At 39.6% G+C, this 12,954-nt stretch overlaps 1 protein-coding gene across 4 annotated transcripts in view; it reads right to left on the minus strand.

The window, feature by feature from the left end:
* The window catches only part of LOC149226481 (TATA-box-binding protein 2-like), a 166,016-nt gene that overhangs the window by 68,147 nt on the left and 84,915 nt on the right, over positions 1–12,954 (minus strand). For 3 of the 4 annotated variants that reach the window (XM_089375295.1, XM_089375297.1, XM_089375296.1), the window contains exon 4: positions 9,244–9,315. The exons of the other annotated variant lie outside the window; for it this stretch is intronic. In XM_089375295.1, coding sequence (XP_089231421.1) covers positions 9,244–9,315 — 72 coding nt within the window. The remainder of the gene's footprint in view (positions 1–9,243; positions 9,316–12,954) is intronic. 4 annotated transcript variants of the gene reach the window in all.

Below are 12,954 nucleotides of genomic sequence, written 5' to 3' on the forward strand. Positions count from 1 at the left end.
CAATGTTACAGCTAGCATGCAAGGGACAGCTAGCATGCAACAGCAAGCATGCTAAGGACAACAAGCATGCTAGGGACAACAAGCAAGCAAGGTGCAGCCAGAGCATAGGTCAGTACAACAACATGGTGTAGAAATGGCACATAATGCAGTATAGTGATGGGTACAATCATGATTAATGAAGTGTGATGAGATGCAGCATAGTGATGATGGGTGTAGCATGGTGCAGCGCGGTGAGGTGCATCATGATGACGAAATGCAACACAACGATAGGTGAAGGAATCACCTTGGAGAATCAGTTGAAGCAACATGTCTTCAACTGATCTCATGTATCATCTTCTTAAAGATGATCTTTGCTCTTATCTAGATAAGTTAAAGTGTTGACTTCTGTTGTAAACGTATTATCTCTCTCTCTCTCTCTGCTGAACTATTGAAGAACATATAAGAAGAATTGATCAAGGGTTTCCCCACATTGGGGTTTGTCCCTGGCTAGCGCCACATCTTTTGTCCTCTTGTCTTGGCTTGTCTTCTGCGCTTTATGTTTATGTTCTATTTGCAGTTTACTTTAATGCTAATGTGATTGCTAATTTGGAAAAGATATTGAGCTAACTGTGAAAATTGAAATAAATTGCTCTAAGCATAGAACATACCTAAAATTAACATGGTATCAGAGCTAAGGTGAAGGCAATGCCCAAGCAAGAGTGAAAGAGCAATCACCGAAGACAGTTGGGAAAGGAAAAAAGGATCAATGGATTCCTCATCCCTCTTCAAATTCACCAAGGGTGAAGTCGAAGCAGAGAATATTATCGGAATGGCGTAGCAGAAGTTTCTGATGGCCTACCTAAAGATCACTTCATTGGGAAGTCTGGATCTAAGGGTGGAAGGAAAGGCAGATGCCTTGGTTGCAATAAGTTCGGCCATTATGCAAAGGAGTGTCTGAATGGCAGAGACACATCTCTTGATGAAGATAACAATCATTCTAGGGACATCGTCAATGATCAAAGGAATGACAGGTAATGCAGGTCATCAAGGAAATGGCCAACTCTTAAAAAAAAAAGCAAGGAACCCCAAGTATGATGAATCAAATGTTTTTTTGATAAGATAAAGAAGTGTTCTCTTGTATTGGTCCTCTCCTTCAGATTCTTTGGGAATCTGGCTTATTGATTGTAGTGCTTCAAGGCACTTCATCGGATAGAAGGGTGCACCCTCTAATTTGGTAGAGATGGAAACCATCATGGGATTATACTTGGAGCTGATGCCACCTATCCTGGAAAGGGTGTAGGGAATGTTACCCCTCAATTGAATGAGCGTAACTCGATTCATTTACAGAATCTCTTTTGTGTACATGATCACAAGAAGAACTTGGTGTCCATTTCAGCAATGGAAGTCGAAGGTGGCACTCATTGATGGAAAGGTACGTGTTTGAAAATAGAATTTTCAAAGATGATTTTGAGTTCAGGGTTGTATCAAGTTGCAGGAAGTCCACTGGGGACCATGTCCATTGACACATAGCATCGGAGGTCTGTGAGCCAGATGGTGATAGGGATGCCTAAATTAAAAAAGAGCATGAAAGTACATGTTTGAGATCTACCGAAGGAAAATCTTACAAGGGGACCATTCCCCTCATGTAGCAGGTCCACAGGTTTCGAACAACCCGAGGGGTTTGAGATTAATGATCAGGAATCTCACATATGCAGGTGGAAGAAAGCCCTCTATGACTTGAAGCAAAACTCCCCAGGTGTAGTATGAGAGGATTGATAGCTATCAGATGAAGTTGAGATTCACTAAGAATGAAGCCGATCCAAACCATTGTTTGAAGGTTGTGGATGATAGACCTCTCATACCAGCACCTTATGAGGACGACCTATTTCTAACATGTGCAGACCCTCTCATTTGCAGAAGTAAGAGGGAGTTGGATTCCGGATGTGGAATGATAAATTGCAAGCCTGTGACTACCTCGAGGATCTTAACTTTCAGAAGTTATATGGTAGTGATGTCGGACCAGATTTGGGAAATGCCTCTGAGTTTCATAAACTCATTCGTGTTGATGTTCTTGGTGAACTTCTGTCCGGACATATGTTTTGCAGTTAGCATGGTGAGCTCACATTTGGTTGAGCCTCACTGGATTGGTGCCAAGAATCTTCTGAGATATCTTTGGGGCACAATCTCTCATGGATTGAGATACACTGTCGGAAATATGAAACTGCATGATTATTCGAATGTTGACTAGGCAGGAAGTGTGGAGGATCACTAGAGCACTTCTCAGTGCTAGTTCTCTTTGGATTCTGCTTCCATTTCATGGATGAGCAGGAAGCAGAAGTCGATTGCTATAAGCACTGTCGAGACCGAATACATAGCTACGAGTATGATCTCGTGTGAAGCTACATGGTTGCAGAAGCTCTTAAGTGAGTTGTTTGTACACATGATGAATACCACTGTGATTCTCTATGACAACCAGAGGGGGGATTTGATTATTGAGGAATCCCGTATTCAATAATTGCTCAAGCAGATAGACATCAGAACTGCCTTATCTGGGATATGGTAAGTCGATGAGTGAGGAGGCTCCTTTGCATTGAGACTGATGTACAGGTCGCAGACATTTTGTCAATGCCCCGGGGAAAGGTCAAATCTGTGACTTTCCCGAATGACTTGGAGTCGTTGAGAGACCTTCTTATAATGGTCTTGCATGTTGCATGCATTGACCTTTGGGATCTCTGGGGAACTTGGGGTACTTACTGGAGCAACATATGACCACAGGGCGACTCACCCTCCCCCGGTGTTGCGCTATGTACAAGATGACAAGTTCAACCTTCCCCAGTGATACCCCGTGGCAACTGTGGAACAAGATGATTAGTTCTCCTGTGGACCGGGATGATTAGTTCTCTCGTGGCAACTATGGAACAAGATAATTAGTTCTCCTGTGGGCCGAGATTATTAGTTCTCCTGTGGCAACTGTGGAACAAGATGATTAGTTCTCCTGTGGGCCGGGATGATTAGTTCTCCCGTGGCAACTATGAAACAGGATGATTAGTTCTCCTGTGGGCCGGGATGATTAGCTATCCTGTGGCAATTGTGGAACAGGATGATTAGTTCTCCTGTGGGCCGGGATGATTATTTCTCCCGTGGCAACTGTGAAACAAGATGATTAGTTCTCCTGTGGGCGAGGATGATTAGTTCTCCCGTGGCGACTTTGGGGCAGGATGATTCGTTCTCCTGTGGACAGGATGATTAGTTCTCCTGTCGATGCATCCTACCCATGCAATCTGGGACTCATGGGAAGTACCTCTCATCTAATCAATGAGCAAGGAAATGGGGTTAGGGACCATAGTAGTACTATCGATGGACGCATCGATGTATCTACCGTACTCCCTATGCTAGGATGACCTCCATTGATCTGGGATCAATGAAACTGATCTCGAATCAATATGAGTGGTTTGAGACACTCTCTTGTGATATTGATCTGGGATCAATAAAATTGACTTCAGGCCAGTAAGAGTGATGTGACACACTCTCTTCAGATGAAACTGACTTTGGGTCAGTAGAGAATGGTATGAGACATTCTCGATCAATTCTTCTTCTTCATGGTTCAGCAAAGCAGAGCAGAGTAGTGCAGGGCACTAATGGAAAAGATAGTACAGTCAGACATATGGATCAGCATATGGAGTTCTCCCTAGTTGAGAGGGAGTGTTAAAATTTGCAACTAGGGCCAAACTCCTTGTGGATCATCTTATTAATGGAAGCTGATATTTTTCTTAGATCCCTCTCATTGAGAGGTGTAGGATTGATCTAAAGATCATCCGATTCCGATAAGTATTCATGGAGTTATGAATTTATTTGTGTTATGGGACAATTCGTCAAGGTTGGCCAACAAACAAATAAACCCCACTTGTGCTCAAGTTTTAGTATAAATAGAGGTGGCCTTCAAGTCATTTCAACACACTTGGGATCTCTTCCTCTCTACTTGTCTTTGGCTTTTAGTAGGAGGAGAGATCCTAAGGGATAACACTGCCCTAATCCAAAGGGCAGAAGTCGGAACTACCAGAACTGCTGGGAATAGACGGAATTGTCGGGAACTGTCAAAACTGCCGGCACTGCCGAGAAAAGCCAGAACTGTCGGGAAAACCCGGACAAGCCAAAATTGCCGAGAAAAGCCGGAACTGTCGAGAAAAGCCGAAACTGTCGGAACTGTCGGGAACTGCCTGAACTGCCGGGAAAAGCCAGAACTGCCTGAACTGCAGGGAGCTATCAGAACTGTCGGAACTGCCTAGAACTGATGGAACTGAAGGAACAGCTGAATTCCAGAACTGTCGGAACTGCCAGGAACTGTCGGGAACTGCCGGAACTGTCGATACTGCTGGGAACAACCGGGACTGCCGGAACTACCGGGAACTGTCAAAGCATCTGTCTTCGAAGGAGAGCAACATGCAAGGGACAGCTAACTAACATTGGGACAGTTGTATGATACTTAGCAGCAAATACACCAAGCATGCAATGTTACAGCTAGCATGCAAGGGGCAACTAGCATGCAACAGCAAGCATGCTAAGGACAACAAGCATGCTAGGGACAACAAGCAAGCAAGGTGGAGCCAGTGCATAGGTCAGTACAACAACAAAGTGTCGCAATGGCACATAATGCAGTACAGTGATGGGTACAGTCATGATTAATGAAGCGTGATGAGATGTAGCATAGTGATGATGGGTGTAGCATGGTGCAGCGCAGTGAGGTGCAGCATGATGATGAAATGCAACACAATGATAGGTGAAGGAGTCACCTTGGAGAATTAGTTGAAGCAGCATGTCTTCAATTAATCTCATGTATCATCTTCTTAGAGATGATCTTTGCTCTTATCTAGATAAGTCAAAGTGTTGACTTTTGTTGTAAACGTACTATCTTTCTCGCTCTCTACTGAACTATTGAAGAACATATAAGAATAATTGATCAAGGGTTTCCCCACATTGGGGTTTGTCCCTGGCTAGCGCCACATCTTGTGTCCTCTTGTCTTGGCTTGTCTTCTACGATTTATGTTTATGTTCTATCTGGAGTTTACTTTAATGCTGATGTGATTGCTAATCTGGAAAAGATATTGAGCTAACTGTGAAAATTGAAATAAATTTCTCTAAGCATAGAACATACCTAAAATTAACAAAAGTTCATGCCAAGTTATTCTTGATAGCACCAACTACTTCCAATGGTGGTCCTACATTGTGGATTTACTTAGAAGTAAAGGTCTTTACAGAATAGCCTCAAGCCAAGAAACTAAACCTAAAGATGAAGATAACGCAGCTAAATGGGAAAATAGGCAAGATCAAGCATGTGGGTTGCTAGGGATGTCTATTTCTCCAAACCTTGATTCCATAACGCAGAACTTGATACCCCTAATGAAGCAATGAAACAACTCACTAAAGTTTTTGGAATTAAAAATGAAATTAGAGCCCATCAACTCGAAAATTAGTTTCTTACATGGGGTTGTAAGAAACAAAGTGCCATTTCTCTCTCTTCAGTAGAAGCAGAGTATCGTGGCGCCATAGAAGCTAGTAAGGAAGCCCTGTGACTTCGTGAAATCCTGTCAGAGTTTGGCTTTCAGCAGCAGCATCTGACTACACTTTGGTGTGAAAATCAAAGTGCCATTCAACTATGCAAAGATCCAATCCAACATCAGTGCAGCAAACACATTGAACTACACATGCACTTCATCAGAAAGCTCATTCATGACCATGTTCTTGAAGTGCAATATTGTTCAACCGATGATCAAGTTGCAGACATCTTTACAAAGGCTCTCACAGGGGTGAAGTTTACTAAACTTCAATTTATGGTTGGAGTTCAGGAAGTTGTCATAAGGGGGGATAGGCTCTAATGCCTCCTTCCTTCTCCTATTTGTGTCATATTTGTATATCCTTCAATCCTATCCCAAGTTGTCCTTAAGGGGGGATGTTAGGATATTTTGACACATAGGAAATAGTTAAGTATAACTTGGTCTAGTGTAGAGTTAGGTAAAGTGTGTTTCTTTACTATGTACTTTTGTAACTTACAATCTGACCGTCACGATATGTTCTAGACATTAAGTGATCTGACGGTTCATTCTCTCCTCAGTATTACCGACACTTGATTTGTGGCTTAACACCGAATTGGTCCATCATATCTATTTAAAGAGCATGGAGGGTCATTTGTAGGGTGACTGTTCATGAGAGAAGCTTATGTAAATTTTCTTTCTTTTACATTAATAAATTGCTTGAAGTGGTCGCGTTGGCTTAGGTCGTGGATTGTTTCCCTCTTTGAGGGTTTTAACCACATCAAGAACACGACCGTATTGATCTGTGATCTGTTTGTGAGTGGTGTCCTTTGGTGTTCTATCTCAGGAACTTACCCTATAAATTCCTACATATAGAGTCAAAAAGAAATTATATTGAGTCAAAAGAAATGTATGAGTCAAGTCCCATTTGGACTTTTGTAAGAAGAAAAAAAGAATTTTTGTTTTGAGTTAAAGAGTCAACACATGACCAAGTCAGCCTACGTGGCAACTATTCTACCCTCCTAGATAGCTATATATAAGAGTCAACTCGACCTCTTAGAGCCATTCATTCACTCCCCAATCATATTATCAATTTATGTGCCTAATCAAGAAGAGAAAGAGCTGAAGTCAAAGGAGAGATAAAATTATGGTTTTCTATTTTGTTTCTTCTCACACATGCGATGATTTTGTGGCATCTCTGTGAAAATTACAAGTCTGAAATTCATCCTTCACTGCAGGTCCGAAAATTCCATGATTGGTCTAGATTTTAGAAGGTTTGATTAGTGTGGACTTTTGTTGACTTTGACTTGATTGTAGGAGGGTTTACTTGGACCTTTGTGGCGGTTTTTGGTCTTGATCTTCGATCTTGGATATCTCATTTTGATCTAATTCTATAAGAAGGATTGTTGGGCTTTCTGGCTTGTGGGGTTTTTCCATGGCTTGGAGCCTAATTAATGGTGTTCTTTGTCTCTTTGTGATCTTCATATTTTTCACTTTTGTATAATTACTTAATGAAGAAAACAATATAAGTAAAAAGAAGCCAACACGCATTTACAAGTAATTATCAAATTAAGAGAAATCAATCTCTCTCTCTCTCTACACACATACACACACACACAAGCATAGATCTTGCTAGTTTTTTGTAGCATCGGAGACATTCTAGTCTTCAAACTTTGTGGAGAGGCTAAAACACATGAGATCTCCGAAGCCCAGAAATTGTTTCTGTAAATTCCACCAAGAAGTGTCCCAGTTAGATTATTAGCTTATTTTTTTATATTTCCTAAGTTTAAACTTAGGAAATCTGGTTAATTAATCATAATTAATTGAGATAAGGTGTGAATCATCTAGAAACTTACACGGATCGATCCAAATATGATCTCAGTCATTGATTATGTTTTAATTTTGGTCATTGGAGTCCCAACTGGACATTATAAGAGGAGGTTGATGGGTAGATAGAGAACACACCAATGCAAATACTTAGTTACCCAGGCAATTCGATTTTCTCAGTAGCAAAGATCTAGCAGAGGACATTGAGCCAGAGGGTGAGTAGCAGGTGGTAGAGGAGGTCAGCAACATTTCCGGAGGAAGTCTTCCAATTCCGGAAGAGCCAATAAGAGGGAGTGCGAGTTTTCTTAAAGGGACTGCGCAGGCAGCAGCAACATAGTAGTTCGATCTAGCTAGAGGAGAAGTCGATTCAGTTGTTGGTGGCCGGGATTTTGATCAGGGGGACCAGTGAATCAGTTCCAGAGCCAGAGAGAAGCAGAACTACAAATTTCAAGAGCTTACAGAGGCAGTAGCAGCAAGGTATGCGCAAGCACTGCGTAGAGGCTAACATGGAAGGAATTACGCATTGCAGAGGGGCCAGTTTCGGCAGCTGAAATCAATTGTGAGGTGAGGAAAAATCCTAACAAGAATTTTGCCAATGATTGTCTCAGATTGGATTATCAGTTTGACATCCAAACTATTGTACTCAGATTTGTTGTTGAAGAATAATAATAAAACCTTCATCTGCTGCACCAGTTTTTCCAAATTGGGTTTTTCCGAGGACAATTGTGCAAAAATAACGGTGTCAAAATTTTTGTGTGTGCTAGAATTTATCTGTTTCCCGTGTTTTATTTCCCGCAGTATGTTTCTGATAAAAATTACAGTTGTGATTTTATTCATTGTTTGTCATAACAAATAAACTGCATAATTAAATTTATAGTTAGAAGAATAATCTCTAGTTGCCGCAATAGTTTAAATTTTCACACATTTGTCCATGGGGTCTTGGATAGATGGTGATCGGGTGCTATATTAAGGCATTCCTTGATGTAAAGTCACTGGTTCAATTCCCCGACATCCCACTGCACCCCCCACCCCCGATCGGGGTGATATATTGGACATGATGAAAATGTAGTCCTGCCAAGCTTACAAAAAAATCACACATTTAAACCCCATATTTATTATGTGAGAGGGATAAAAAAACCCAGTTCCAAATCTATTGTCGCTTAAAATATTTTGGGTTGATATGGACGTATGGTAGTTTAAAATAAACAAACAATCAAATATTTTTGGAGGTCAAAATATATTTCATTTTATTCTGTTAGCATTATATGGACAGACGAAAAAGAGTTGAACATCCCTTCAACAATGGGCTGTAAGAGCTCCTCACTTCTCAGTCCACTGATTAAAACACATGATCAGCGATTTTGTTGATATAATCAATACCAGAAACAATTTGACAGGTTTTATGCTGAGAATATTAGTAGGCAAAGCTGCAGTAAAGCTGAATACAATAAATCGTCTTTGCCTTCTACAATAGTAAGAGTACGACTGGTTGATACAGTTTGACAGGTTTTATGCTGAAGTTAGTATGTCAAAGGTTCATTAGTGTTGATTTTGCAAATGATTGCATTGTACTAGAAATAGTGATATTTGTATTGTATAGAAAACCAGGGACTATGGGTAAGGCTATACAAGCAGGGAGGTGGAAACTGCATATAGCAAAAATCAGTGAACAGGAGAATACCAAAATAAAAACAACAAAAAATCCAATCAATTAAACACTCTTGGGAAACAAAATTGTTTTAATCTTCCCCCATTAGAAAAAAATATCAAATGGATACCATGAGCTTTCCAATTGAATTCATTTTCATGTATTGTAAATGCTTTTTAGAATATAGAGAAATTAATCAAACAGCCTACAAATCTAACACTCATCATGTTACTATCAAGGAATCTATCTCAAAGTAATTACCATCTTTCCAGAGGCAAATATCAAAGCAGTTGTCTTAGGCTCTCTTATCCTCATTATGACAGCAGCAAACCGCTACAAACCAACAGAAGAACAATCAAGTGTCTGTCAATTTAAGTACTAAAATTTGAAAATCAAAACAAACATATTTTATTACTGTGGGAAGTCATTTGTCACTGTCATATCCAAATCTCCATTGCTTTGTTATAGTCGTATGAGGGTAAAAACTAAAACAAGGCCACTATGATAGTAAAAACTAATCTAAGGACAAGAAAAGTGCACTGCAAAAAATATTAGCCGATAGTTCCAGCAAGTGAATAAAAAAGACAATGAAGAATTAAACAACCCTAAACAGATCTTTAAAAGAAATCAAGTTGTAATTTTCTTACAAAGGATATAAATTTAACTGGGTGTATTAATGAGAATTTTTATACAATGTAGGCATTTGAATTTGGCATCTAGTCAAGTCTTACTAGATTTGAAATTAATGTGGCTTAGCAATCAATGGAATTATGAAAATGTCCATGAAGGTGTTGAGAAATCTATTAGGGCAGAATTAGGATAACTTATTCTTGATTTCTCTTACTTGACATTTACCTGTTATATTATATTTTGCTTTTGTTGATTATGTTAGTTTTCTTATCATCAAATAAATGCCCAAAACATGAAGATCATACATAATGAACACCAGATGTAGGCACTCAGCCAGGGCAAAACCCCTCTCTAGGGGAAAACCCAGAAATTCTTCTTCTCTTCTTTAGAATGAAATCAAATGAGAGAATCAATACGTTTTTGACAAGACAAAGACCTTCCTCATTCCAAACCATCAAGTCAGCCTTTCATGATGAACACAAATTTCCAAAAACCTTGTTGATTAGAATCTTGGCCCTCTCCTTTTATAGTTCGGTCTATGTTTTCCATTCTGCACCTTCGGCTCCTGCAATATCTACCATTTACTCACACGTGTGGCAGCAGGACAGAGATTTCATCTTCCCTTTTGTTAAACAAAAGACTTCTCTTCTTCAGTATAGAATTCCTTCCTTTTTAGGCTTCTTCGTACTTATTTCTTATCTTTCAAAGTTGAAGATTGAATCCATGATAATAATACCCAAATAAGTCGAGTAACTTTCTTATTTATATTGGTTTTAACTCTTATGAGGTCAACTTGATGTGCTTGAGGCCGACTTGATGGTGCAGGGGTTTTCATGACTAAAATACATAGAATAAATTTATTTCTTTGACACAACGAGCCCAAGAAGGGTCTTTTACATTATAACATAGACTTTTACTCAAGACACAAACCCTAGAAGCCTTCAATCGAGGCTTTGACCTAAAAAAAATAAGCATGAAACCGATGCTAATAAATAATTTCCTTTTACAATTGCTAATTTTTCTTTCCTTTCCTTTTGACAAATACATTACATCATGACTCAAGTACAATTATGAAGACCGATACAAGTTACATTTTTCAACACTCCCTCTTAACTCGGGAGGTATGCATAAGTGTTCAACGGTACAAGGTTGACCTCAATTTGAAATGTTCCAAAAGAATACAACAACATACACAATGATTGGGACACCCTTATTGCCAAATCCTCCCAACTGGGACTAAGGTGTCATCTAGGCATTTGCCACTATAGGTACCATCAGGCTACAACCTTGATATCCATCTAACAGGATACCATCTAGGCCTCCATGCCCTGACACCAACCCTTACAAGGATCCAGGTGTCAACACTAACTAGAACTCCAACCGATACCCTCCCTCTGGGATCTACACATCAACTGAGATATCAATACTAACCAAGCCATGATGTCCTCCCAAGTACCATCATCATACAAGCAGTTTTATGAAACTTCATCTCTTCCTTTTAACCAATTTAGAGACATTTATCAATACACCAACTTGTCCTCAATTCAGGACACAACCTCTTGTTATAGGTCTGAGGGTACAATATCAATCACAGTTTTCTTAACCCAAAAATCAAATCTTCAAATTTGATCTTTTGCCTCCTTCAGTTCACAAGTTGTGAACTTGTCTTCTTCTCTGAATTGTCCTTGACCAAATTGATGGATAGAATGAACACTCTGATCTTGTATTTATACAAATTTTGGGTTTAAAATGAAGGGACACGTCTTATGGAGGGAGGCCGACATGAATAACTAAGTATCTAAGTAACCTAACATGTGGATTCGAGATTCGTCACATACAGGGGTTCGAGTGTCAGATTCAAACACGTTGACCCCTCGGAACAAGACACGTTCGGATACGTTATATATTATTTTATTAATATATATATATATATATATATATATATATATTAAAAATTAGATATTTCTTACACAAATTCTCATTAATGATACAAATTCATTGATTTCAAACATAGATCTTCATCTAGATGTAAGTTTTATTGTTTACAAAGTAAGTTAGTAACATTATAGCATGCATAGTACATACAAAATTCAAATACATGTCACATAAATGATAAATCAATGAATCATAAATTCTAAATTCATAAATGATAAATCATAATATATATTCAATTCATCAATGATCCAATAGGAGAAAGACAAGATAGTAAGATAAAGACACTGACAGCTGTAGTTTTCTCATTAAGTCATCAAAATCAAAATGTGTTACATAGGTAGTGCAATGCCAATGACAAATAGAAATAGAAAATACAAAACAACTACAAGTATACAAGCCTCAAGGCAGTAGGTAGCCCATGACTCATGAGTCATCAATCCTCATAGTCATCATCAAAATCAGCATCACTGTCCTCATCATCATGGTCACCACTGCTCTCCTCTGCATCCTCCTCCTCCCCTATATCCAAAGTCGCCTCTACATCTGTTGGAGTGGAGGATGACCCCTCTACAATATCACCATCATCAAATCTAATAGGCTCTAGCACTAGATCATTGGGATCCATGTTGGCCAATGCCAACTCAACACTGTTGTCCAGAACCATATCATCAGGAAAGACATCCCACATCTGTCTTTCCCTTCAACCACTCTTCCCTCTGCTTGTAAATAAGACGAATGTTGGTGTTCAAATACACCATTGTCTCTGCCCTGGACTGCTCAAGCCTGTTCTTCTTAACACTATACAAATTCCCATATGTGCTCCAATTCCTCTCGCAACAAGAGGATGAAGTCACCTGAGAGAGGAGCCTTATGGCTAACTATTGTAGAGGAGGGCTTGTTGCCCCATGATTTGCCCACCAAGAATAGGGCTTCTTAGCCCCCTATCTCTAATCATATCATATCCTGCAAATCGACCAATGCCAATGGAAAAATCTACAAAGGCATCCTCCACCTCATCAAGCAATGCCCTATCCTGAAAAACCCGCCTAAATGCATATTTCATCACCTGTGAGATTTCACCATCCATGTGAGGAGGAAATCTACGAGAAGGTCCACCATTCAGCCACTCATGGCTATAATATTTTGGGTTCAATGAGTGAGCCAAACAATGTATAGGTGTGCAATTCTTGTCCCATCTGCTAGCAAGAATATCTTGTATAGTACCATAGAAGGCCTCTGGTGATGTCTCATACTCGGGGCACTCACTCTGTAGAATAATGCTCCTCACAAACTAAATCATGGAATCCCATCCCTCATAAACCTCTCTTAGGACAGGTTTGTCTGTATCTGCAAATCGAAGCAAAGAAATGATAGGGTCCATGATCTGAATAATTAGATCTACCCTCT

The sequence above is a fragment of the Pinus tabuliformis genome, chromosome J (genome assembly GCF_031772625.1).
Source record: "Pinus tabuliformis cultivar Carrire ecotype Pingquan chromosome J, CPIR1, whole genome shotgun sequence".
In the NCBI taxonomy this organism is placed as follows: domain Eukaryota; kingdom Viridiplantae; phylum Streptophyta; class Pinopsida; order Pinales; family Pinaceae; genus Pinus; species Pinus tabuliformis.